At 40.6% G+C, this 27,711-nt stretch overlaps 1 protein-coding gene and 1 long non-coding RNA gene across 7 annotated transcripts in view; one reads left to right on the top strand and one right to left on the bottom strand.

Annotated features, from left to right (window-relative positions):
* LOC102295753 (ral guanine nucleotide dissociation stimulator) overlaps positions 1-27,711 on the top strand; it is a 59,045-nt gene that overhangs the window by 6,934 nt on the left and 24,400 nt on the right. The window contains exon 1 of one of the 6 annotated variants that reach the window (XM_014329807.2): positions 1,149-5,443. The exons of 1 other annotated variant lie outside the window; for it this stretch is intronic. In XM_014329807.2, the coding sequence (XP_014185293.1) occupies positions 5,348-5,443 (96 nt within the window). In that variant the 5' untranslated portion in view covers positions 1,149-5,347. Of the gene's footprint in view, positions 1-1,148; positions 5,444-9,929; positions 15,504-20,287; positions 22,180-27,711 lie in introns of those variants that run through there. 4 more of the 6 variants (XM_014329808.2, XM_005948941.3, XM_014329806.2 and 1 more) reach the window with 4 other exon arrangements.
* LOC102296272 lies at positions 16,419-20,211 on the bottom strand. Its single transcript, XR_317477.3, has 2 exons — positions 19,246-20,211; positions 16,419-18,832 (listed from the first exon to the last, which is right to left on the bottom strand). It is a non-coding gene; the product is annotated as an uncharacterized LOC102296272 (long non-coding RNA).

The raw sequence follows: 27,711 nt of genomic DNA, 5'->3' as shown, positions 1-27,711 counted from the left end.
CCAGTCTTGTTTTTTCTTTGCTCTACAGAGTAAAAAGTCCATGTTTGTCCTTTTTTTCCTGAAGCATGTTATGAGGGCTATATCCTTTATGTATCTCATAGGATGAGCACATTGCCCAAACCTCCTGATTAACTTAAAACAATGTTTATTTATCCCAGCAGCCAAAATATTGAATATAGCCTAAAACGAAATAGCTTAAATAAACTAGAATAGCTCTATAAAAATAAGTATAGCATGACAGAAAATATATGAAAGGGTTGGTTTAATTAAAAAAAATGAAAAAAGTGAATGTTTAGTGTCATTAAAATAATCTTAGCCAAACCTTCAGCTATAAAACTGCCTGCACAGAAAAGTGAAACTTGTCTTTACATCTCCATCATTTTGAAATTAGCTTCAAAGACACATATTGTTCTGTAGTTCTCTTTTCAGTTCATTGACTTTCTGAAGCCTGTTTCTCGTCAGCAGCACAATAAGCCTAACCCTCTGGATTCTGGATGCAAACATCAAAATGACAAATTTGATGTTTACAAAACAAAAATGATCTCCTCTCAAATAGATACGACCTCTTTTTATGCTCAGAGAAAATCAGATAAGATTAAAACATTTTTATTAATTTGCAGATTATTACCATTAATGTTGTTGAAAGTTGTGAGGAGCAAAAAATTATATTTAGACCAGTTTAAAAAGTGTGAAGGACCAGATTTACCCTGTCCTTGACAGGGTCTTAAAGATCTTCTTGATTTAAACTAGGTTACAGGCCAGTTTTCAATAGATAATTTCTGTTTGTTTCTATTCTTTGCTCAGTCTGCTGAGCAAAGAATAGAAACAAACAAACATAAAGGTTATATTTTCCTGTTTACATGTTTCTTTTGATCTTTCCTTGAAAGTCTCGTGTTAAGAAGTCAGAACAACTACTGTTGTTGTTGTTGTTCTGTAATCTGTAATCATTTGTCTAAAAGCAGCGTTTAGCCGTAATGACAGGTTTGCACCCTGTAGTCGTGTCTTGGATGAACTGACTTCTCGTGTACCTGCACCGCCCGTCCTGTCTTTGTCTGAGTCCGCAGGAAGCCAAGCTGCAGGTTACGCTCTGGCTTCCTGTCCTGGCTGTGTATCTATAGACGGAGGAGGAGGAGGAGGAGGAGGAGGAGGGGGTCTATCTTATATAGCCCTATGAAGAGCCAGCTTTGCCTCCCTGTTTCCATGACAACCGCTCTCCTACAGTATTCATCCGTGGGACGGTCTCTGCATCTGAAAGCAGTTCCCAGTGGTGTTTCAGGCCCTCTCGCTCTCTTTTCCTTCAGCTTCTTTGCTACTTCTTTTACTTCTTAATAGTGTTTTTAAAAAGCAGCGGCAGTTCCTCATCTTTACTGGCTGCTGTACTTTTAAATCTCCATGTTGAGGATCATTGAATTCAGCACTTTTTAAATCAATTCAAATTTTCTACTCAATTCAATTCAGTTTTATTTATACAGTGCCAAATCACAACAGCAGTTGCCTAAGGATGCTTTATACTATAAGGTAGACCCTGCTATAATTTTTCAAGTTCCTCAAGACCAGCGATTATTATTTCAAGAGTGACCTGTGCACAAAGGATGTGCAATAATATAGAGTCAGACAAATAATACAAAGACACATTATACATGTTCACAGTTTTAAATAAGCATGTGTAAGAATAACTGCAGATAGATACATGTAAACTTATACTTCAATGAAATAAACCCCTGAACTGAAATAAAACCAGTACGCTGTAACAGAAAGAATCAAGTGCATTTTTCCATATAAACAACACCACCATAATATCTTTAAGAGTCAACAGTTTCACTTTTGTAACTATGAATATAACATACAATATAAACCATAGGCTGGATCATTTTAACATGCACTCAGTCTTATCAGAGTTTAGAACAAACTTATGTCTGATTAGACTTTTTCTGAAATGCATGAGATGTGATACATTTAGCAGATGTGATAAAGTATTCTTTCTGCCTGCACTATACACAGTGCGGTGTAGTTTAGGTAGTGCACCACTTTTCCCTCCTGTGTCGCCTGATGTTTTGCCAGAATCTCTTCGAAGCAGTCTGAAATTCTTTTTCCGTGGCCTCTCCAAACTCCTCCCATGAATTTTTGCTCCAGCCACTGCCCGAGCTGCGCTCCGCTTGGCCTGTCAGGACCTATCGGCTGCCTCCGAAGTCCCACAGGTTAACCAAGCCCGATAGGACTCCTTTTTCTGCCTAATGGTTCCATTCACCACCGGAGTCAACCATTTAGTTTGGGCGTTAGCACGGTGAAAGGCACCGACCACCTTGTGGCTGCAGCTCAGTGCAGCAGCTTCAACAATGGAGGTGCTGAACATGGTTTATTTGGACTCGGTGTCCCCAGTCTCTCTCGGACTGCTGTTAAAGCTCTGCTGAAGGTGGGAGTTGAAGATCTCGGAAATGGGAGCCTCTGCCTGGCGTTCCCAGTGATTACAAAATCGACCCGCAGTCTAGGGTTTCCTGGTGCCATGTGCACTTATACACCCCTGTGACCTGGAAGAAACCCAGAATAAGTGGAAGAAAATGGCTGGATGGAAGTTTTGTTGATATAAATAATACGTTAGGCTCTTGGCTATGACTGCTAGGCACCATGATTACATCATAATTTCTGATGTAAATAAGAACCTTCAGGGGCCTAACATATACCTGTGCGCCAAGTTTGGTTGTTCATCTCCTGATTTCTTTTTCTAAAGTGTAGAAAAAGAACTGCCTGTAGCTCGATGGCTGCAGTTTGTAGGTGAATAAAAGTGGACCAGGAGAATATCCTTGTGGAACATCTGCAGGAGGTGTGAAACCTTTGGAGACTACTGTCTGAGTTGTACCAGAAATACAAGAATAAAACCATTTAATGTGCTGTTGATCTAAGCCAGCTGAGCATATCTTTTCTACCAGAATACCATAATCTGCCGAATCACATGCATGTGATAGGTCTACAAAAAATGCATGAGAAAAAATGAAAGACTTTCAGAAACAAAACGTGTCTTCACAACTCTAACCCTGTTTTTTCACGTCAAAGCAGACTTGCTTCCTTTCTATCAGCATTTCAGCCATTTAGGGTAACAGCCGTGTGACCTACATACAGCGACTTTCACAAGAGGTATTTTGAGTCTTTGCAGAAGCACATTAAAGCCTTAAGGTTCAGGCTGCAAACACGACAAAGATATTATATCAGAATGTCAATACGGAGTCCAGCTGGAGGCGAGATGGTTCCCGGTGGGCTCTGAATCAATCCTGCTGCTGTGGGGAAACCTGCACCTACACACAGCAAATAAAAACATGAAAGACACTCTGAGAATATGTCCTGAAAAGGTTTGTTTTATCTCAGCCGCTCCGCTCTAGTTTAAACTGAATACTTCACTTTTACTTCTTTTTGTTTGTAACCCGCAGCTTCAATAACAACCTTGTAATTACCTCATGGATCAATAAACGAGCAGATAATCGGCCCATGTGTCTCCTCCACTGTCAGATAGAGCTGATTCACAGACTGTCGTCTGACACCTCCTCGTTTCAAGTGATAATCGGTGACATTTTCATGGTGCTGCTCAGTAATTTAGCTTCAAAGCTTCAACATTTGCTGGTTTAATGAAGCCAGAAGTGAGCATATTTGGAGAGGGTGGAGAGTTTAATTATCAGCTAATTCTAGCATACTCCATCCACACACTCTACAGGTATAAAAGTAGAATGACGCAAATACCTGCTAATTAGTGCTAAGTAAAAAACTACTCAGTCAATTTCTTGGATGGCTTATACCGTCCAAGAAAGACTAAAATGCTCCAAAAGGCACCAACAACACAAATGTAATTGAGAGGTCAAGTTCAGGGACAATGAGGCCCAGTCAATAGTGTCCATGCCCCTGACTCCAGTTTTCCCCTACAGTCATTAGAAAGGGGTAAACTCTGCATAGAGGCCAAAACCAATGTTTTGTACCAGGTAAACATGTTTAGTTAGATCGTGACATGGGGACACTTTTTGGAGCCATCCTCATGTTTCCATTTTAGGAACTCCAGTTTATGGGCTTGGAGATTTTGATTAGTTTGTTTTGTTGTCCTTTTATTTGACATCCAGTTTGATAAATTTGTATATTTGACAAAAATAAAAAAATTTTAAGTACAAAGTGGCCACGCCCTAAAGCATTCTGCGGTATCATTATCTTTGAGTCTAATAATAATTGTTGCATTCAGTAAGACTAGCGCCAAAGATCATAAACCCATCAGGAAAATGTTTACTGAGGTCAAGAGAACATTTAGGTCATTTTACCATAAATTTCTATGAAGTCTTTGTTATACTAGAGGCATCAACTGCATGTTGCAGGTTTGAGGCACACATGCTGCTTTTTAGTTTCAGGTTGTATTTGCAGTAAGTCAAGTTAAATCTGAGTTAATGTAAATTCTGCAGCAATAAAGCTAAAATTGCATTGTTGAAAATATCTGCAAAAGTCAGTGCTGCCCACGTGCAGTGAAGGAGCACAGCAAAGAGACCATCAAACATAAAATTTAACACTAAAATCCAACCCCGAAAAAAGAAAGAGAGAGAGAAAGGACTTTGCTAACATCCTGTTGAAAAGATCTTCAGACTTTTAGACTCTCATCAAACCCATAAAAGAAAAATAAGTTTTAGAATGAGGGCTGGTAACTCAGCAGAATGCGTGCCTTCACATTTACCACCGACATTAATGAGAAGAGAGTCTGATTCATACATCAGCCTCTGAAGCAGTCACCCTGCTTCATCTTTAATGGGCTCACACAGACCGTCTGGCACTACAGGAGCAAAACAGAGCTGGTCCTTCTCTCCTGATTAAATCGCTGCAGCATAATGAAGCAGAAGCGAGTCAGACAGCAACTCGGAGGACCCTCTGTGTACTTGCTGCATTTTATTTCATTTGGCGAGGTTTTATTTTTTCCGGGCAGACGTGTGCTTTGGTTCGGTGGCGAGTCCGAGCACCTCCGTCTGAATGTGAGAGCACTGCGGTCGTGGCAAAACAGCTGAGTGGTGTTGGGCAATACCCCCAGAGGACGGTCGGAAAGACGAGAGAGCAGCTGCTGACAGTTAGACGCTCCTTGGTGAGGAGGAGAAGGAGGGGAAGAAAGGCGAGAAGAGGAAGGGGAGTGGATGGTTGTTGGTGTTTGGGGAAAAGGAGGTGGAGGGGTTTCTTTGAGGTGGATTTCTTTGCAGTCCTCTGTGATAGGACTGCGAAGCGAGCAGCCAGACTGGGGAGCTCCTCCTTTTTTCATTTTTTCTTCTGGTTTTATTTGTGTTTTTGTTGTGGTTGCGTGCAGTCGAGCGTTGGCTGCACGGTGCGTTCAGGGCACAGCATGGAAGCCAAATCCCTGTTCAGCCTGCACAGAGCGCTCGCTCAGCCTGTCAAGATGTGCATGTTCGATTTCCCCGTCACCATCCTGGACGACCTGGTGAGCTCTGATACCGCGCCAGGCTGGCTGGGTGTACGTGTGTGTGTGGATGCAGCGTGTGTGTGGAGAGGAACATAAGTGCATTCATACATACTGTATATGTATCTAGTTAAATTTTAATTGCTTGAGTGTGTGTGAGTGTGTTCCTGTGTACTAATTGCATATTTGATACTGTAGCATATATTTGTGCATGCTTACTGTAAAAAGAAGACTGAATGTGTATTTTAATGCAGTATTAACGTCTGTAGATTATTTTAAAATGGACACAGGTGTGTTTCTTAAGCTGTATACATCTATTAATTTGTTTACTTGTATAGCTGTAAATGATTACAGTATTGAGTGTGTGTGGTTTACAAGTGAAGCTCTTAGTGGACGCAGAACGATAACACTCACCATTCTCTGCTTTTACTTATTTTCTTTTTCTGGCCAGAGAAGTTAATTGCGTTGCTCTTTTATGTCTTCGTTGTTTTGTTTGACTCGTTGGAGCAGTTACAGCCACTTAGAGCTTTTGGACAAGTCCTGTGACTTACAAGCAGTCAAATTGAGAACATTTTTGCTGCCATTATTGGGTTAATGTAATTGGAGTGACTTTTTTGGTTCTGTTTGTTGGGACAGGTTATTTTTATTCCATCAAAGCTGCTGGTCTGTCTCAGTTATGCAGGAGGTCTGGTTTAGCATTAATGAGAAGGGCCAGTACCTTCCTGGTTATAATATATCAACACAACTAGTGTTGTGTGAAGATGAATATCTTAAGCCAAAAATGAATTGTGCCTAAATATAACTGAAAGGTTTCTAGTGGCTGAGTGAAAGGGACGGTGAAAAGCAATTAAAAAGGAAACAAATTAGCAAGTGGGCAAAGAGAAAAAACGAAGTGTTACCTAACTGGAATATATACGTATATAAAAACCCTGGGGTTTGTCTGCACCCCTTTACTAAAGGTTCTGTCAAAATGTGCTGAGCCCAGGTTTGCAGGTTGCGTATGTTCACCTGTTGACCTGCATGTTTCCGTTACCTTTTCACCTGATCTGTCAGTTTGCCTTCAGGTTTTGCTTCTGGCTGTATTTCAGAGTCTGTCGCACTCTGAAAACATGGTTTCAGGCTGTTTCTTCACATGAATCTGTTTGCATGGGGACGGATGCTTATGTGTTTATTACTGCCAAGTTTTTTCATTTCATTGTTGCAGAGCTGTGACATAGCATCGTCTGTGTGTGCGTCTGTGTGTGCGTCTGTGTGTGTGTGTGTGTCGGGCTGCTGCTGATATAAAACTCTGCACACCCAGGAAAACATCTCCCTGCAGATAAAGGTGTGCCCCTTGAAATCCTGACATGTTTGGTCGTGTCTGTAATGATCCCATGGTGAATGTAGTGAATGTGTTGCTCTTAATAAAATGTGCGGCTGAAAGAAGCTCATGATTAAAATGGTTTACAGGGAGTTCTTTATAGTTGCACGTACACTGGTATGAGGGTTGCAGGAGCTTTATCTTCAACAGAAGGATTGTTTTTAAGTAATATGTTTTAATAGTTTGATTTTTTTTTTTCAGTATTAAGTTGTTAATTATTCTGTTCTTGGGTCTTCACCTGCAGTTAGTCTTTGGCAGCTATTTAAATGATAGATTCTTGGCTAAAATGAAGCTGCAGTTTTAGACATCCAGGTATGGATGTAATATGACAAATGTGGAAACAATGTGAGCTGGCAGCCCAAGCAAAAACTATTCCAGACAGCCATTTTTCACAGTTTGAGCTAAGCCACACCAGCTTTATCAGTGTTTTTGTGCCACAACATCAAGCTATCCTCCAGCGTATTACAAGCCCAGTGGCCCTCTAAACTTTAAACATGTCGTTTTCCCAATACGAAGCCAATGCACCAAAGAACCAAAGAAATTGTTTACCCCATTTATCCAGCATCTGTGGGATTAACTGGAAGACCAATCATAGGCCAGAAATTTTCACCTTATTATCAGTGCTGAATGTCACTAATAGATTTGTGTTTTAATATCACTGCAGGCGGCACGGGGAGACATCAAGAATTAATGTAACAGGGGTGTCCACATAGTTTTGACCGTGAGTTATCCAGTCTTTCTGTTTGAGGTTTCAAGTGTAAACTGAATGAAGTTAGGTGTGATGGTGCGTTCGTGTGCAGGTAGGTTGGCTGCACAAACCGTCCTCCTGTGCCTTTGTTTGGCAGTCTGCTCCACCTGTGAAATACTGAACATGTTTGAACTAAACTGCAAAGTCTCAATGTTTCCAGTGTGTGATTGGAAACGACAACGTAGTCGCAGTTTTCAAGGTTAATCAAGGACAAGAAAGTTTTTCTTTCATAATGTTGTTGTAGGAAATCTGCTCTAACAAAAATATTTAATTAGATGTGATCCTCTGCTGTGCTGTCAGTGTGAGAGGTGGATATGTACTGTCAGCTGATCGTCTCTCTCTAACTCTCACTTAGTGGCTCAGCTGTATCACCGGATTGTGTTTCATGTGGCCCGAATTCTTCTCTGGGGTCAAACAAAGTCACTTGCGCTCCCTGCTGTTAGGCTTTTGGTGTAGTTACGGCTGGATGTGGCTGAAAAAAAGTGGAGACTTGCAGTTGTAAAGTCTTTTTATTATTAAAAAAATAGAGAATTGACTCTGGTCTTTTGTCAAGTTTGAGAAAGAAAAAACGAATGAAATCACTTTGTGTTTTCAGGGTTAGCCATGGAAACTAGAAATTTATAACAAACATGTTACAATGACTTTAACAAAATGGTTTTAGGGGCTTAGAAAGTCACACCCAATGCACCAGCACACACATGTAATGGTATGCTAAATTAAATAAAGGCTCTGCATGTCCATACTGGTGTTTTGACTCATTAGACCTCAGGTTAAGGTTGTCTGAAGCTCTAGTTGTGTTTCCATCCACCTCTACTAAAAAGTGATGTGTGTGATAAAACACTGTGTATTCCAAGCAACAATGCTATACTCGGAGATCCCACTGGACCTGACACTGCTCTCAGATGACTGTAAGTAGTTGTTCAACAGAGTTTATATGAAATTGCTCATTTAAGGCTACACTGATGTTTTCACTGACTAGATCGCTGCTCGCATTAAGGATGGCAACTCTCTACTACTGTATCATCCAGCTGTACTGAAAAAGGGTTTAGGTAGTATTAATAAAAGCCAAAATGTGTAATACAGGTGAGGGTTTCAAACAAAACATTATTCAGTATTAACTGTGAGCTACTCTATAGAGAAAATAACACGTTACACCTTTGGATTGAAGCCCATGCCACGAAGCTCCTGGTGCACAGTTTTTGTGCTGTTAATGCCAGAGAGGACTTTCATGCACGAAACACCTGAGCAGTCAGTGATCCTGCTCCGTAAGTTTGTACGATTAAGTTTCAGCTCAATTAATTTGTCTATGTGGTGTTTTTGGCTGCTCTAATGTTAGTGCCATTTTTGTAACTGTACCTCATAGGCATTAAATTTGTGCAGTGTTCTTGTTAAAACTGTTAGATAACCCATGATATTGATGGTCAAAGTTCAAAATTGATTTGTTTGCAGCTTTTACCAGAGCTGCTTTTTTCAACCTACAATATGAAGAGGATATCTGTTGTATTTAGGACATTTTGTGGGCTCAATAATACTGGAAACTATAAGGTGACTAAGAGTTTTGACCTATTAACCCTTTAAAGCCGGTCGGAGCGGATACGCTCCATTTTGCGTAACTATTTTTAAATCCCGTAGCACTGCAATCACGTAAGCTAGCACAATAATTTTTTTTGCATATGAAACCGGAGGAGTTGTACTTACATCTTATGCCATCAGCTTGTCCTAAGTCACAGTTTCCTTCCACATATAGCTTTGCAAAAACTGCATAAAAATCACTTGCAGCAACAAAAACATAAAATTCCAGAAACACGCTTTGCCGATCCGATCAGCTGTTTGTAACACTTCCTACGTCCATCAGCGTGAACTATCGCATGTCCGGCATGAACTGCCCGAAACCGGAAGTGACGTACATTGCGGAAATGTAGTTTTTTACCATCGTGGCCATATGAGCCTATACTTGTGTTTTTAAAAGTTATGTTTGACTTTATGACTTTCTGTGTCGTTTCTGGGATGCTTAGGACTCATATTGCACTGCTGGAAATATTTTATTTTGATGCATATGCTGTTATTTTGCAAATTTGCACTATAATATATTTTTTCGTTTTTCCTGCAGTATATGAAAATTGGTGTATCTCAAAAATAAAACTATGAAGACACTTAAAATAAATTTCCTGTGGTGGGAAACTAGTTTGTGCAACTTTTTTGTATTTACAGTTTTGAGGGATAAACCTCTTAAATTTCTCTAACTAGAAATATATGTTAAAAAAACAAAAACGATTTTAAATTTTTTGTAGTTTATTGCACTTTTTTGCAATTTATGTAATTACTATGCACTTAATGAATACATATTATTAAATTTTGGGCTATAATGGTTGTATTGATGTATAGCAACTTGAAATACTCCAAAAAATGGCTCCACAGCATGTAAAAATATAATATAAGCTCTGGCGGACTTGGTTCTATGGTAGGTCTTAAAGGGTTAATAGATGCTTCTAAAGAGCCTGCAACTTTGTGTGGTTGCCATTTTGCATTGGATTGGGATTCCACACATATCCCCAAACAAACAAAACAGCTGATTCTGAGGGGATTAGGTTAATTTTAATGGAATAACTGTGCTGTAATAGCCTTGCTAGCTTTACCAGGCAGATTTCAGAGCTGTTTGGTGGCTGTAGTGTGTACCGTTCACAGAACATTTAGTATGACCACTCCATGAAACCATGCTTTATTGGCCTGTTGGCTGGTAGTGTTATTCTTAATAAAACGTCTATTCCAGTATTTGAAAATCACAACCACCTCTTGTGTTCCCTAGTGTTTCTTCTAGAAAGACAATAGCTTTCTGTATTTGTGGGGCATTGCTGTCTTTATTCTAACCTAACCCCAGCATGCAAAGCTGTTCACAGAGTGTAGCAGTATTTTATGGGAAAACAGCAAATATTGAATGCAGAATGCATTATTCTCCTGTTTTATGGGAAACAATGTGTTACTGTCAGACTTTCTTAGAGTGGTTTGATGCAGTTTATTTCCATATTTTCTGTTTTAGTTAAAAACTGTAAACTTTGACAGACTGTGATCAGCTGTTCCTGCAAACAACATTTGTTTTCTGAAGCAGGTTAGAAAACAAGGATGTGCAGCACACTGATGAGTTGCTTACAGCCAGTGATCAGGAAGAAAAAGTTTAACTGTCAGATGTTGTCAGTTGTCAAACTATCAGTCGACTCTGAAGGAAGCATCTGCAGACGTGTTGATAATGTTCACTAAGCAAGGCTGAGGCTCTGAGCCATATTATAGCCATATTTAGAATCAACATTTAGACAGTTTTCAGCAGTTAATGAGTACGATGAGTGCAGCGTTTTGTTGTTGTACAACAGTATCCAGACTTTCTTTCACAGGCAGTCAGCGTACTATTAGTCCTTTGCTCTTAGCTCCCACTGCAACCATGAAGCCGTCAGCAATGATCATCCATTTCTGATGTGGGTCATTAAACAGGAAGTCCTGAGGGGCACACGCAGGCAGGCATGGGTCCAAAAAGAGAAAGAAGAAGAAACAAAAACAAGGCGACTTGGCCAGACAGAAGGCTGGAAATCTACAGCTCAGATAGCATGATTGACAATTTGGCAAGGAACTCAAGTGTGGGTATGCTCGCTGAAGGACCCGAAGAGGAAATTGGAAGCAGGTGTGCAGGTGGATGTGGAGGTGGAGGTGATATGGAAAGGCAGGAGTACACCGGAGACATTTGGACTGAAATAAAGTGGCACAGCAGAGCAGGAGTTTCTTTTCTTTGCTTTTCCATCTGTTGCTGTGGTTTCTTTCAAGTGGAAGATGGTTTATACCCCGGACTCATTAAAGAGCAGAACACCACGGAAAATAACATTCCTGTTTCCAGGCACAACCCGGAATAAAATGTTGATGGTTGTGTTGCTTGGTTGTGCAAGTTTTGACAAGAAGGACAAATGTTTGATATAAAAAAAAAGGGTTGAGTTTTCCTTCGTCTGGCATCTTGATATTCTGGAGCTAACTCCTCCAGCCTCCAGTTGTAGACCTTTTTGGCTTTTTAAAAGTGGAAAATTCTCACTTTAGGCATGAAATGGACACAAATCAGCACAGACTTAGCTCCAGACTCAGAGGCACTTAAACTATGTAAATGTGTAGTGGCTTATATGTTTGCCTAACAGTTTGATCCCAGGCGGTGACACACATCCCTTTGGGGTTGCAGTAGGAAGGGCATCAGGTGTAAAAACTCTGTGATGGGCACTTGTGAATAGAAGAGCAGCCAAAAGGATCTTAAAGTCTTGTCATGTATGTCAACTGACAAGAAGTGCACTCAGGAAAAAAAACAGCAGTCCCAGGAGAGGTTAATGTTGACAAGGTGAATCTTCAGGATCCTCATACGGCCGACCCTGATGTTAGTTTAGCTGCTGTATTTGTAAAATATTGAGCTGACAGTGGACGAGAGAAAAGACCTACGATGATAAAGATGGACAGAGCAGAGAATACAGCCATGCTGTAGTTGGAGAAGAACAATGGGTGACTATATAAGACATGTAATTAAGCTCACAAGTAGTACCCTCTTCAGACTGGTACCCTCTTCCCCCTGGTAAAAAGCAATATGGCGCAATTTCCCTAAATTTGGGGAAATTAATTTCAGGTCCTGTGTAATATTTGTCATTCAGTTGCATTAAAATGATATAAAAGTCATCAGCATCACAGAAAGACTTGAAAGGTCCAGTTCATTGACTTGAATTAGCAGAACTGAGACCTAGAAGGCTGTGATTGAGTGCAGCTACCTGTCTCTGCACACTTTTCAGTCAAAGCTTTTGCCAAATCCAGATGGGTGAGTTATAACCAAATCATCACAGGCTGTCATGATGGCTGAACATAGCTTTAGGGACCACAACAGGATTGTGCACTGTGGTGTGAATATGGTTACTGCTGCTGCAAAGTTGGACTTGGACATTGGAGTCTATGGGATTGAATCACCTTTCAAGCCTGCTTCTAGTGGATACTAGAGGATCTCCCTTGAGGTTTCCACTCGATCACAGGAGTGTGATCCTAAATCTGTGTTTGAATGGGTGAATAATGCTTGTAGTATAGAGCGCTTTTAGAGAAGAACAGCACTATAAGAGCCATTTAGCATCTGATTTGGTTGTCATCGTGGAGAAGTTGTTACAAGGTCACTTTGTGCAGTTTGGACAGTTTCATTCAAACTGCTTGACTTAAACTTACCACTGAAACTTTGTGTGGTTGCCAAATGTGTTTGATATTGTGACGGCTCTCAGAAAGACCAGAAAAAGACACGGCCTTTATTTGTGCAGGTTAAAGCCTTGAAAAACATCTTGGGCTGACAGAAATGTGTCACATCAAAAGAAAAACCAAAACAACAAACGTGGCATTAAAGTGAAGGGAGTCGAATTTAAAGACGACACTCGGTTTGATGATCAGTCATCTTTAAAAAAAAAAAAAAAAGCAGAATAATTTTTCTGACAATACAATTTCCAAAACAAACACAGGCTGGTTTATTTTATTCTCAGCCTGTGCGACGGTTGTCAGGATGCCTCAGAGCAGAGCTGCCGTCCCCAGGTGGCTGCAGTTGGCATGAGAGAGCATTTTTAAATGCCAGGAGCTTGGAGGAGCACCTGAATGGCTCGACTGGCTGAAATAATAGCAGGGGATACATCTAAAGGCTGTTAGAGGCAGCTCAATCTGGCAAGCTCTCAGAAGCTTCTTCTTGTATGTGTCTGTTACTGGGAAACTCTCCTGTGTTTGTTTGTTTTTTATTCTTGCTGCAGTAAAAAGAGAAGAGGCTCCGGAGGGACAAACAAAACCTATTATTGAATTCTTGAGAAATTAGGTCTAATTAATCTGTGATTTATAAGTTATTTTCTTGTTTTTCTTTTCTGTTTTGAACTACAAGATTAGATATACCAAAATTACTTGTGTTGCTCAAGCAGTTAAACAAGCTTTCATCATCTGTACAGAGAACACACTGTTTATGTTTGTTTAATCAGCCATGCGGCAAATGTGCTCTGTAGTTCTTTCAACCAGCTCTGTGCACTTTGACAGTTCCAAGTCCATGAAAACTGTGTGACTACGATCCCATAAAACCCTGTAATGCTGCACTGTAAGATGTCTTTACCGGTTAGTCATAAAAAATGCGTAAAATAAAGAGCACATATCCAGGCAGGGTTTCATTAAAAAACAATATATGTTGCCAAAAAATGTATTTTGTGTGCACAGGACACACAATATAAAATAATCACCCAACAAAATAATAGTTAATCTGCTGTTACAGTTACTAGTTTATCTGTTCTTGTTTGTTAATGGATCATTAGATCAGCTCCAGAGACATTCTTTAACAAATTATTGTTTATTTCATAAGAAAAAATGTAATCTTCTCTTTATTTAGTGCTGTAAGTTAAATGCTTTTTTCTTTTTACTTTAAAAATATTCAGTTTCAGAGAGGAGGTTCACACTGAGCACACGTGACAGGTGTGAAAGAGTCTGGAGGCGCTCTGGTGAATGTTATCAGACATCAGGGTACCAGAAGCAAAGCTGCCAGTTGTGGTGTTGTCTGCCGAATGCCGATCAAGCTGCGTGGGGCTGAGCTGCGAGCACAGGTCCTGCTAAAGGACGCCGGGACCCGTGTTCCCCTTCGTGGAGTCTGAATCTGACATTTTGGTCAGAAACATGAACCAGCGAGCCTGTCCAGCTCTCCTCACATCTCCATCTTGAAGTAGTAACCTGTGAAACCTGAATTATCTGCAGATACTATCGCATGATGACTGCAGTGATAGGACATTTAGATGAAAAACAGTCAGGAGGGATAAGGAGAGGAATGGGCTGTAGCCACCAGCTGCTAAAACATTCCCTTTGTGGGGTTTGTCATGTTGTTGCCTGTCCAGTGGACCTGTTGTCATGACCATCTGCACCAAAGCAGCTGAAATGGGCTCACAGTGGGTTCTGCTTTCTAACTGGAGAGATTGATAGCACTGAAGTTTAGCTTTGTTTTTTACTGTAATGGCTGAGTGTTCCCTTCACTTATTGACCAGTAAATGCTTGTCTCCCATTTATTAATTTATTGTTTGTTATCTTGATTTAACCAGAAATCAGACTTTTTTATTTGTTCCCTGAGTTCTTGTGCTTTATTTGGATTTTTGTTTCTTTACTTTTTGGACTCGCCTCTGAGAAAAAAAAAATGTGCAGGCCTTCTATATTTTTTTGCAGCATTAAATATGTGTATCTGCAAACTGAGTCAAACAACACTAATTAAAAAAACAAACACCTCTTCCTCTGGATCAAGGTGATGACAACAAGTGCCCTGAGGTGTCAGAGGAACAGGTTCAGTAAGTTGTTTTCAGTTAAAGGTGTTTGAATTTCTTAAGACGGTTCCTGTTAGTCTGTTTTCATTCGTCCCTACAGGTTGCCTAACATAGCTTCAGATGACGTTGTTAAACACGTAAACTACCTGGAGATAATCCCCTCCTTCAGTTAAGCAGGAAATTTCTTCGAATTTTATTGCATCATGTTGAGGTTTCATTTTCTCTTGAGAGCGGTAACAGCAGGACATTTGAGCGTCGTAGCCTCACGGTGTTGTTGTTGTTGTGGAGGTCATTACCAAGCGGTTTCTCTCCACCTTTGACATACACGGACAGATGTGAGCCTCTTCTGGAAAGCCTTTTTTTCCCGGCATAGGTTAATTTTTTTCTAGTGTTGTTCCTCGTGTTGTTGACACAGCTGTTAAAGTAAACATGCATGAGCTGAGCGTTGGCGGTTGGGGTTCGGCCAATCTGTGAAGAGGGGAGTGGGAGCCCTGGAGTCGCCTTCACTGAGGTTCTGCTCCTCCAGGATCCTCATGTTTTTTGGGACTGGTTGTCAGCAACGCCGTGATGTGGTGCTGGAGCCGGTGGATCTGTGGACTGCTGGCCGGGACCTGGGATGGCGAGGATTATTACAGGACAGTCGGAAGAAAAGAAAGACAGGTTGGAGCTCTTAATGTTTGCCTTCACTCTTAAGTGTAAAGAGGCTGAGTTTGTAGTTCAGTGTTGGGCTTGAACTGAAGGACTGGCCACATTTAGAGTTTGGCTCCTTGCAGGTAAAATAATGCCACCCTCTAACAGCGAAGGAAGTTGTAGTGAAGCGGAAGACACGTTTAGACGGATACTGGTTTATAGTTCCAGGGAAAGCACTGGAATTTTTTTTTTTTCAAAATAAGTCCCAGTATAAATTAAACTCTGGTTGAGTGCTCCCCAGTTTAGCCCCCAGTGTAAATAGCACTGACTCAGCATTAGTTACCAGTGTTTATTTTACTGTTTAACCTTTGCTACACTTTGCCGTTAATGCTAATGCAGTTTAATACCACGACTTGTTTTGAACACCCTTTTTATATTAGTGATGCATTATGAGTGATAGTCATATTTATGAGTCATAAACCTGAATTAATGATCTGTGCCAATGATCTGGGTGTGCTCGCTGCAATTTCTTTAAACTCTGTTGATGAATGTAAAAACAAGCAGGATTGGTATCTGCTCACTTGGAAGTAGAGAGTAAAAAAACAGCCAAACAGCTCACTGTTCGGCTGTTTAAACTATGCAAATAATTCAGTAGAAACTTGAGTTGTTTTGAAGTGATGCATGTGACACATCACAGTGGCACGCTTGACATTCTTCTGATTAACAGATATGACCTGGAGTGGAGAGATTTTAAAGTGTGAGAGCTTTTTGTTTGTTTATTTGTTTTGCTTTTTACCTGTCAGATGCTCTTTCCATTTTTAATAATTTTCTATCTGTAATTCTGCTCTTGTTTAAATTAAGTTTTCCCAAGTGTGGGCTGCACTCCTCTGCTGGCCGTGTGAACGATTTGGAGTCTTACGTTTAAGTTTTTAAGTGTAGTTTGTGATGCTGTTGTTAAAGGGACCTGTTATGGTTCTTTACAACTCCATGTTTTTGCTCTGACCTTTCCACATGAGCTTTGCATGATTCGCAGTTTAAAATAATCCCTGTTTATCTTATACTCGGCCTTTGTACAGGCAATCTCCTGTCTCTTTTAAGGTCCCTGTCTTCTGATTGGCTGGGTGGGGCTTCTGTGCCTGGGATAACCATATTAGGGGATCTTTGACTCTTAGTGACATCACACAGAGTCAAGAGTAGAAAAAAACTGTTTAGGCTTCAAGCTTTGGACTCACAGGGATCACTAGCACACTGACCAAGATTAATATCAACCCGTTTAAGCCTGTGAGTGATTTTAAAAAGGTCTTACTTAAAATATGCTCCAAATATCTTAAAGATGTGGTACAGATACGCATCCTGCATGTTTAAAATGAAATATGTCCAACAGCCACATAATATTGCTGTAACAGTGGGAGCGCTCAGGTCGGCTCTTGAGTTAATCTGACTTCACAGCACGACATGTCTGCACCAAGAACCAATCGCTACATGTGAAATGAAAGAATAAAGGCCTCGCTTTCTATAATCTGCTCCCATTAGCTGTCGTTACAGTGTGCTGGCTTCACAGAGACATGAAGCAGCACAGACGCCTGACCTCAGCTGTCTGTGCTGCTTAGAAGCTGTCAACCTCAGACGACAGGAAGTAGAGGAAGCCAGACCTTTTCTCTGTATGACTCACGCTCACTCAGGCCTTCAGATTACAGAAATAAGAAAAGATTTTACTGGTTTTATTGTTATTTATAATAGAAGGCAGCTCACAGGTGCGATTAAACTGTGCCAAGATTGGTTGAATGTGTTCTTTAGGCTTCTGTCTGTCCTCAGCTCTGAGCCTTTATCTGAGGTAGAAGAAAACCTGTGCTCTGTGCAGTTCTGCACACCATGAATCAACAGCTGTGAACGCTGGTGTTTGTGTCACTGAAGTTGAATTTTACAGATTTAGCTGATTTCATTAGGAGGAGGGTTTTGAACATGAATCTTTATTTTTTTTCTTGTATTAATCAGTTTATCGTGATTTATGGGCTTGTTATTTTCCTCTTGTTGCATAACTCGATATCCAGTCTATGTCTGGCTCTCCCTTTGGCTTTTATTTGTTTCAGGTTTATTGTTCGTGAAGCACTGCAGGAAACATTGAGAGCCTGGCAGCAACCCAGGATAACCACCCAGCTTTAATGCCTTGCTAAATGGCCTCCTGACAGGAGGAATAAAGAACTTTCTGCACTGCTCAGTGTCAGCAGGACTAAAATAAGCCGCTGATGTCACTGCCCTAATTTTAATTTTACCCTCGTCGTGATGGGAATCTGTCTTTGGTTAGTGACGTTTGGATCTGCCCTCCTCACATACTTCTGTGAAACTTCTTCTGTAGGTCAGGGGGTGCAGTCTCTCAGTAAAAGCACGAGTGTTTCTGTGTGAGAAAATAAGAACGTAATGCGGACTGTTAGCGTCACCGTCCTCGGGGAGCCGTAAAACATCAGCCAGGCCCGCAGCAGCAGCACAACAACATCCTCTGGTGTTGATTTCCAGCAGATGGAAAAAGAGCTTCAGTTAAATCGCAGCAGACTCAGAGTTGGCCGGCCCTCCAGGCTCTGTCAGATTTCTGGGATTCAGCCTATGTGGGTTATTTTGTAGGGCAGATATTAGTACCAGTGCTTGTTATTCTGTGACTTTCACTCTTTCTGCTGCTCTGTGCAGATGAAACGGGGAATAGTCACGTCTTGCTCGACGCTATCTTTCAAACCGATCTACCATCCGGGTCAGGCTTTGTGTTCAACAGACTTTAGGATGTTTTTCAGGCTGTGTTTGCAGTATAGTTTTTGCTGCTCTGTTGTATCTTAATTGCCCCTTGGGGATAAATAAAGTCTCTCTGATTCTGATTAATGATAATAAATAAAACCTCGTGTTTCTGTTGCAGCCTGGCAGAAAAGCACTGGACAGGCCACTGAGGGTCTGGGAATAAATTGGTACTAAAATCTTTAAAACAATATGGAAAATGTGGATATTTAAACATTTAAATAATTGGAAATTCCTACCTTTTTTAGACAAAAACGTTAATAAAAAGCTTTCAAATAAACATCCTGGAGATTTGTGATAAGAGAAACAGCAACAGCCACATTTTATCATATAGCCTGCACGATCAGATGCAGCATGCAGAGCTTTTTATGAGGTCACAGAGCCTCATATGGACTCATATGGTTTGATTATTGATTATTACTTGTAATCAAGGATACTTGTAAGTGATTTGTCCAATTATAAAGGAATGAAGTCCATCCATGCATCCTCTTTCTTCCACTTATTTGAGTCGCAGGTGGCTGGAGCCGTTGGGAGAGAGGCAGGATATATCCTGGACAGGCCACCAGTCTGTTGAAGGACTAACACACAGAAACACACAGCCATTTCAAATCACCAGTAATCATAACCCCAATGCATGTCTTCAGACTGTGAGGGGAAGCAGAGAGAAAACCTGCAGAACTCCACACAGAAAGCCCCAGCTGTCCCGAGGATTCAAACCCAGGACTTTCATGCTGTGAGGGGACAAAGTTAAACACTGTTTTGCCCAAGAGGTACAAGAAATGAAGTGAAATGAAACCAAAACCTTTCTTCAAACACTTAAAACATGTTATATCAGGAAACCTGCTTTTACAGGACCTGGCTCATTGGTGTGGTGACAATAATGGAAATATGTCTGGAAATATCTCCTTTCCCACTTCTAATCACTAGACTGTAATCTTCCACAGTGAACCATGGCTGTCTTGATTTATTGGAAACTTAAATCTGTATAAACCTTTAGAAAGCCGTGTTGCTCCCTCACTCGTCTTCTTCATGTCGGGCAGCTGCAGATTTCTGAGTTATGATGCGCAGCCGCTTGGCGAGGACAGGTCGGCGAGGTCGGACGTGCTTGTGGTTGCATTCAGCTTCAGCTGGTGCGGCAGATGTTTTCCTTAAATGTTCTAAAATGCTTTCACACCTGTCAGAGCCTTGGCGTGGAAAAGCAGTGGGTTGTTTCAAAAAAATCCAAAAAGAAAAACATGTGAATGAAAATTAAGGTTTAATAATGTAACAGTTAGGTAATGGTTTTGTTCTGCTGTTTAAAGCAGGCTGCGGTGAATTTAAAAGATTTGTTCTCACTGTGATTGGAGACGTTTGTTCCTGACACTGACCAGTAGGAGGCGGTGTTAGACGTCTTCAGGTTCTTTCTCTGAAGTCTTAGCCTAAAATTCCCCCAAGATGCATTTGTTGAACCACAACACAAACTAATTCAGTTTACTAACAGGGACTTCCTGATGGTGCTTTCAGGTGCTTTCTGACTGTTAAAGTCAGGTTGTTTGTTTTTATGGTGAGCAGCAGTGCTTTGACAAGGTGTGTGCAGGATAACATTGTATAACATTGAGATCTTTGTGTTGAGGTGGTTCCATTGAGGATTTTGTTTCATTTGCTCCTAATTGTTTGCAGCTGAAAAGTTTGGTCAGTGAGCTATTTCGATATTAATCTGTAATTTAGCTCATTTATTTTGGAAAAATTATTCTTTTCTATCTTTTCAGCTGAGGACCTGCTGATTTTCCCTGTTGTATTTTCTAAGTATAGTAAGACAGGATGTGTTTATTCTAAAAGTTGGCAAAGAATTACAGCAGCTTATGACAAAACAGCTTAAACAGACTAGAAAAAGTACAGTGACAAAGCCAAATAGATCAGTTGGGTAAAATTTACAAAAATGGAAAAAAATCTAATAAGTAAAATTTAAAAAGCAAAGTAAGTGAAGATCTAAATAAAAATAATATAATATAGTACTTGTGTAAAGTAAAAGCTCAGTACATTTGATTAATCAAAATAAAATGGAATAAAAATGTCTTAAATGCTAAAATGTAAGTTGAAAAATGTAGATTTTAGATACACAAAATTAGACTTTTTCTCATTTAAATACATACTTATTTATCATCTTTCCACAAATATGTTTAAAACTCAAATCAGTCACCTAAAAAAGACCCAAAAAAAACCCAAAACCCTAAATAATTATATTTAAATGATGTCTTTATAGAGCTATAATCTCAGTAAAACTGCTGAAGTGTGACTTAGACTTTTATAACGAGTTAACACACTCACAGGTAATTTGTTTTTTATATTAATGCATAATCAATCTTTGGAAAACTAAGTGAAAAGCAGAAAGTTGCCCTTTTGAAAGGTGTTAGAGGAGCATGTACTGGTTTAAACTCTACGCCACCTTTAAGCTGTGCTTCGGTGTAACAGTGGAGGATCAGGTGGGGGAAGCGTGTTTGCTGAGCTGCTCTGGGCTCACGGTAAAAGTGTAACTCCAGCAGACTCCACTGTTTTCTTTTCCCACACAGTCCTCCTGCCACAGTGAAGGCACAAACAGCGCCATCATTTCCCAGAGACATGAGTAAGAGCGGGGGAGTAAGTGCTGCCTTCAGGGACGTCTCGCAGACTCCCTTTTCATACATAACAACTTTATAGTGTCCTTGTGTCGCCCAGGTTACTATAGTTACCTTAATTTAGGTGTGATAAAATAAAATGTGGGAAACTTGAAATTAAAGTTAAAAGCAAATATAAACTTTTGTAAGTAAATGAAATTATTTTGTGACCTTAGAAAACTAATCACAATAAAATTACAATGCAGATTAAATAGCATTACTTCTAGTTTGTTAATCTGAGTGATGAGGCTTTGGGGAATGTGCTTGTTGAGATAATAGGCTGTCTGCACATCTGTGAGTACACTGCCGTAACAAACTGTGTTTCTATTGTAATGCTCATTCTAATTTTGTCCCTGATAGAGAATCTCCAGATTATAATATTTAAGAAAAATAAAAACCCAACAAAAAAACACAAACTAAAGCTAGGGCTGAAACTAATAAATATTTAAGTAAAAAAAATATATTTTCCAACAATGAAAAAATTACCTGAAATGACCAAACTCACTTTGTAAACTAACTGGGAAAAAAGAAAAAGAAAAACTATTATAATTGGACTAAAAAATAACAACAACAACCGTAGAGTGTTAGTTTGTTTTTGTTTTGTTTTAGCACAAAGTAAAAGTCTGATATGGTGACGACCGTTATAAACATTAAAGTATGGTTAATAGCATTTCATTACATCTATGTAAATAAAAAAGAACTAAATGAAAAGAAGTAGTTTGTTCCTTTTCCATGAAAAGTACGTGTTAGATGTTTAACAGAAATTTTGCAAAGTTGTATTCACGTTAATGTAATTAAAGTTTTAACTTTTTTTTTTTAAGTATAATGCGTGGGATTAAATACAAGACAAAACTTGTAACGTAATTTTCGCTAAAGCCATCCTATGCGTTTGGTTTATCCGACAGCCCTGAAGGCACCGGTTGGTGGGGGCGGGGTTTAGAAAAGCCCCGGTGTGAGTCAGGGCCGTGATAAACTGTACTGAGAGAGGCGATGATCACACAGAAGCATTAGTCTCAGGCGGCAGCGGCAGTGTGTGTCTGTGGGACTCCTAACAAACATTAGAAATGTCAGCGCGGGGGTGTGACTGAACTCTGCGGGCATCCATGGTCTATTTCCCGGGGATGCAAGCCGAGGCGCGTAGCGTCAAGCCGGGCCAGCTGCTCGAGATGTTTGACTCTTCGTGGAGGGTGCGGAACATTTGGGACGGCGTGAGGCTAGAGGTGGTCGAAGACCGCAGCCCGGTGGTCCTGCACAGCTTCACCCACCTGGACCCTGACCTGCCGCTGGTGGAGGTGAGGAGGCAAGGAGAGGTCCGTTAGCTGATGCGGTTTGCTGTGTTGTCATGAAGGAGGGTGATCGGGCGGATCCAAACAGGTTTTCAGGCTTCAGGGTGGCGATTCTGGAGGAATAACACAACACTTGTGCTCTTAAAGAAACATTTTCTTACCATTAAAATAGAGATTTATGATGTTTCTCCTGTATCTCCACGTATTTCAAAGCTTTATCTACTTTTATTCCCATAAAACGTGTTTAAATTTGCGTTAAATAAGCTTACATTCAACTTGGTGAGTCACCCAGGTGATGCAATGTGCCATAAACGCTCTAATCCTGTATTTTTTAAGCCTTGTAAACGGATTATCAGTATAAAGCTGCTGATTGGCTGCAGCTTACAGTGTTAATACAGCCTCATAACAAACATAACAATACAGGGAAATCTAATATGATGCTGCGGTGCTGCTTGGCAGGAGAGTACAGTTACAGGATGACTTGCTTTTTCATGTTGTTATTGAAGCTTTCAGCCCTGTGGTTATCACCCCTCCCTCCCTCTGATTCTCTTTGATACTGAAACCCTCCTGTGCAGGTGTCGCTGAGTCAAACCTCACAAATGCTATGAAATATCTGCATGTTTCATACTGAGAGTGGTCGTTCTGTTTGTCTTTTACAGAACGATGCTTTCTGCATCGGTCGCTTGTACTTCTAGGGGTTTTTCCACATGTGCGGGCATACATTGAATCAATCGTGTGATTTACAGTTTCACTAGATGTTACAGGAAGTACTGGCCTGTTACTGCAGCAACATGATTCATTGATGGGTCAACAAAGTCACCCAACAAAGGAGCGAAGTTAAGATTTTGTTTTTGGTTCTGATCTAATTTAACAGACAGATATAAATCCATTTAGTTAGTTGTATCATGTTTAGGAAGCTCCACTGCAGTTCTAAATGTGGCCATGATTACTGTAATTACAGATTAATCTGTAGATTACCCCATTACCCCAGCTGTTTGAGTCATTGTTTCGTTGTTAGAATAGTTGTCATAATAAAGATTACACATGGCTTCTTTTGTCCAATCAGCAATCTGAAGCAGAAATACTTTAGTGTAATTTCATAGAAAGCCGAAGAAACAAGCGGGTTTTCAGATATAGAAGCTGCAGCCAGCGAATCAGATGCTTTTACATGTTCAGGTCACGATCAAAGTGAATCTAAAAGTAAAAGCACACACGCAGCAGAATGACTTTAGAGTGTTTTACATCCAAAACACCCTCCGAGGGAACCGTGAGCCTCTGAGTTCTGGGTTGGGCCTCCGTGGATCGGTCCAGGTTTAATTGAGTGGATGCTTGATTAAATTGGGGTCTTTGGATCCCCGCTGTAGTGGTGACGTCATTGTCTGCATTCACTTATTACTTGTGCTCTGATATGTCTGCATCACTGGAGCCGTTAAATCTTAAGCAGCTGTTATTTTTACTGAAATCAAAACAAGAAAAACAGCATATTTCTACCATTAAAAGATGACAGCATCTCACATTATTCATCATTTATTAATTTGTATTGTGTTTTCACTACACATTACTAACAAACAGACCTGTAACAGCTGCTGAGGTTTTTGTGTGGTGTGTATTTACATTTCTAGGCGGGCTAAAGAGTAGATTTAACACATTAATGTTAACCCTCTGTGGTCTAAGTCAGCATAAGCAATAAAACCAACTCTTCACTATGCTGGCCCTAGTTTTTAGAGGTTGGGTTGATCACTTAGACCTCAGATGGACAATCAAGAATCACTCTTGTTTGTGTTCCCGTGGAGTTGAATTGTGATGCTAGTAGAGCTCAAATCATAGCCTGTACATGAAAGATGGACATAGCCACTAGTTGGCACTACAGATGTTAGTTGATTAAACAAATTATTCTTATTTCATTGAAGTACAACAGCAGTTTCCTGCTAGTTCAACAATGTTAGGACGCCACTGGCTGGTGCTCCTGTAACTTCAGTCTCTGTCACGTTTCTTTGAGCCAGCAGCGTGGTTCTGCAGGAAGCTATGTGTGACCACATTCATGTTTTTGTTAATGAGGTTTTAAAGCCTCAGAGTGAAGTTTTTTTGGTGTCACCATCTTGCTGGTTTGAGATGAGATGGAACAAACTAATGAGATTGATGCTTTATGGTTTTTGAGTCTGTGTGGCAGTTTAAGTTATACAATTTTAAAAGATGTAAAACTAACGATTGATACCACAAACTCATCAGGAAAGCGTTTGCTAGGGTCATAAGTCAAGTGAGCAGCAGGTGTCTTTATTCATAAAGAATCTGACTAGTCAGTGCAACTAGAAAAGTCTCCCCCTGCTGGCCATTAGAGAGAATGCAGGTTAAATGCTTCACTCTTCAAACACATGGAGGGTTATTTTATTCTTTAGTAAACTAAACTGAAACATGTTAACATGTTTGACTTTAGAAGACTGAACACACTACAAACCCAATTGTGCCAAAGTTTTAATGCTGTGTAAAATGATATATTTATGATATGCTTTCTGTGTTCTGTTGTGAATTAAATAAAGGTTTGTGGGTATGCAAATATTTTCTTTGCTCTGCAAATTTAGAGCAGTTAATAACAGGAAATTGTCCCTGCTGTATATGAAGATCACGTGTGTTTTGCTTCTCTATCACTACACTCTTTTCATATCTCTAACTGTCATGTTCCCCCCGCCTCGCTGTCCTCTTTAAACCCAGCCTCATAGATATGGTTTCATTGCTATCTATAGAAATTGCCTTTGTTCTGGATTAAATAAACGTTTTCCAGCCTTGTGCTCCATACATCTCGAACATTCGATCACATAAGGAGGGCAGGATGAGTAATCATATTTATTGGTCTTAAACGGAGCCAAGGATTGGATGGCAGTGTCACCATGGAGACCATGTATTCCAGTCTGTGTACCTGGATTACATGTTCTCTTCTTTTTACTTTCCGGTGTCTTCGGTCAGACTGGACTGGTATCAGAGGTTCATTATTAAACCCCCCCATTTGCCTCAGTGTGCCCCTGCTGGTCTCCCGTCCCCTGCTAACCTGTTCTGCTTCGTCCCTTTGCTCTAATCTAATCCTCTGCTCTAACACAATTACCTAATCCCCCTCCTGCGGAGGCTGAGGGGTTTCCTCCACAATCGCTGCCTTTATTCCCCTCCTGCTGCACATGAATGTTATTTGATGCTGAGGTTGTGTTGCAGCATGAGGGGGTCACTGGGGCTAATGTGGTGCTGCCGGCGGTCAGATTGAGCTATTTGTTGATCCCTCTGACTCCGTGTAACCAGCAAGATCAGCCTCAATGCACTGTATCGTATAGCTGAGAGGATCGAGTGGCTTTGAAATGGAGGTGTGCCACGAGATGAAGTTACTGCAGTGTGAGGCTAATAACAAAGTGATGCTGTGCTGTGTCACGGCTGGATGATTGTTTTGGGCGATTAATGGGCATTTTGGTTCTTTGTAAAATCGGATTTGTTATAATAAAGGCACAAAAATGATGCATGCCTGCTTAAATTTTAAGTTGAAGCTGATGTGCTTGACCAAGTTACATTTATCGACCTATTTCTACAACATTTTGTATCTTTCTGCAGGAACTGACCCACTGATATGGCAAGGTTGATGGAATTGCTTTTTTCTACCCTATAATAAAACAGTTGCACTCATGCAGAGTTTTTTTTTCCTGGCTCAAAATGGGCCTCTGAGGGGTGACTGTGCATACAACCACAACTCGTCCACGTGTAGCTGAAGAGGATAGTCTTTGTTAACCTCAGTTAGCAGAGGGTTTCTTGTTATTTTTTGCCATTTGATTGGTACAAATGTATTGCATTAAGAGTTAAGCGGTCTCTCTGTGTAACAGTGTGTACTTTGGCTGTTTGTGCATCGTGCTTTGCTTTGTTTCTTCTTTTTCTTTACCAGCTTTGTTTGACTTTATGTAACCGTGTTTTTGCTTCTTTCTTTTTCAACCCTGTATAATCTAATTTTCACAGGAGCCAAGAAGCCCTCTTGGCCACAGATGCAATAAGCCAAACAGTATACAACAGTGCATTCAAGCTAAAAATAGTCATAATTACCAACGATGCAGTCCGTTAGCAAAGCAGCAGGATCAGGGGCCGAACCTTTCATAAAACTCTGCTGAACAAAGACTGCTGCTTATCGAGCCCGTCTCAAGAGAAACGGTGAGCACTTTGAACTGTCAGCTCATTCAATTACAAATCAGTTTGCAGAGAACATCAGAGAAGCAGCGACGCAACTCCCAGAGCAATTGGTTCAAGGGACTCTGTTCACCTTTGTGCTTAAAGGATCTGATTCGGTTTAGGAAGGAAGGAAGTGCAGGGACTTTTTCATAGATCATTCCCCTTAGTGTTTAGTGAATGTTCTCCATGTTATTGCAGCACCAGCTATCAACATATTTAAAAAAAAAAAAAAATCTGGGATTTCCGTCTATTAACCAAAAATATCCCCTAACTTTAGAACAAAGCAGGGAAATTGGAATTCCAAGCTTAATTAAGGGGGTATTCAAAGGAAGAAAAACAATGCAATTTACCTTGGACAGTGTTCAGCACGACGCTGTCATTGTTTCCCTACAGGAGCAACAGAAAATATGTTTTATTTTTACTTAAAAAGGCTGCTGCTGCTGACACGTGGTGCAGTAAACAGAACAACACAGAACTGAACCGATGTGTCGATCGGACTGATAACCAATCAAATATCAGATCAGTCCATCCCTAATAGACACACACCTCCAGTCGTCCATCTTGTTGTGTTTGTAGTTGTTGCTATGCCAGCCGCACCGTAACCGCGTGAATGCAAACAGACAGAAAGCCCTTGACAGTGAGGGTAGCCCCTCAGTGGGCAGCTTCCCTCGGGGAGTACTTAGGAGTCTTTAGTTTTAGAAGCGCAGAGTGACGGCGAACTGAGAGACTCCGAGCTGCTGAAACATTTTCCATGAACTTCGTTCTTTCTGTCATCATCTGATTGTCCTCGGAGCTAACAGTGACTCAGCCTTGCTTGTGAGCAGTCCCAGATGTATGTTATGATACTGCAGCGCAGCACCGGTTAGCCCCACATGGAAGAAATGATCTAAAACACAATCAGAATAAACCAAAAACTGGACAGTGCACAATGCTGGATTACGGTTTCCTCTGTGTATGTCTCGTTGTCTAATTATATCCACATGACCCGGATTTACAGTGAAGAAAAAGTGACTTCAGTCAGCTTTCTCTGGCCTGAGTCACGGGGATGCCATTTATGATGTGCTCTTATTTAAGATAAGCCCGACAGCCGGAAGTTTGGTTAAGTGTCGCTGTGAGAATCAGGAGCCGGACCGTCCGACTCGGCACAGAGGAGCTTTTGTTTCTGGGTTCATTTTGAAGAGAGAAAGTCGAGTGGCTGAGGGCTGGATCGCAGCAGCAGACAGAAACTGGAATGTGAAGGCCAGACGCCTGGAAAAATACTCGGTTCTCCAACTTTGCTCAAATTGCCTGATTCTGCACTTGCTGTCTGTCTGCTGCAGCATGTTTATCTAAACCTGGAGAAAAACT

The sequence above is a fragment of the Haplochromis burtoni genome, unplaced genomic scaffold, assembly GCF_018398535.1.
Source record: "Haplochromis burtoni strain Fernald_Lab_line unplaced genomic scaffold, NCSU_Asbu1 Contig_43, whole genome shotgun sequence".
In the NCBI taxonomy this organism is placed as follows: domain Eukaryota; kingdom Metazoa; phylum Chordata; class Actinopteri; order Cichliformes; family Cichlidae; genus Haplochromis; species Haplochromis burtoni.
Note: the sequence above shows the minus strand (reverse complement) of the source record. Positions and strands in the feature narration are given on the sequence as shown.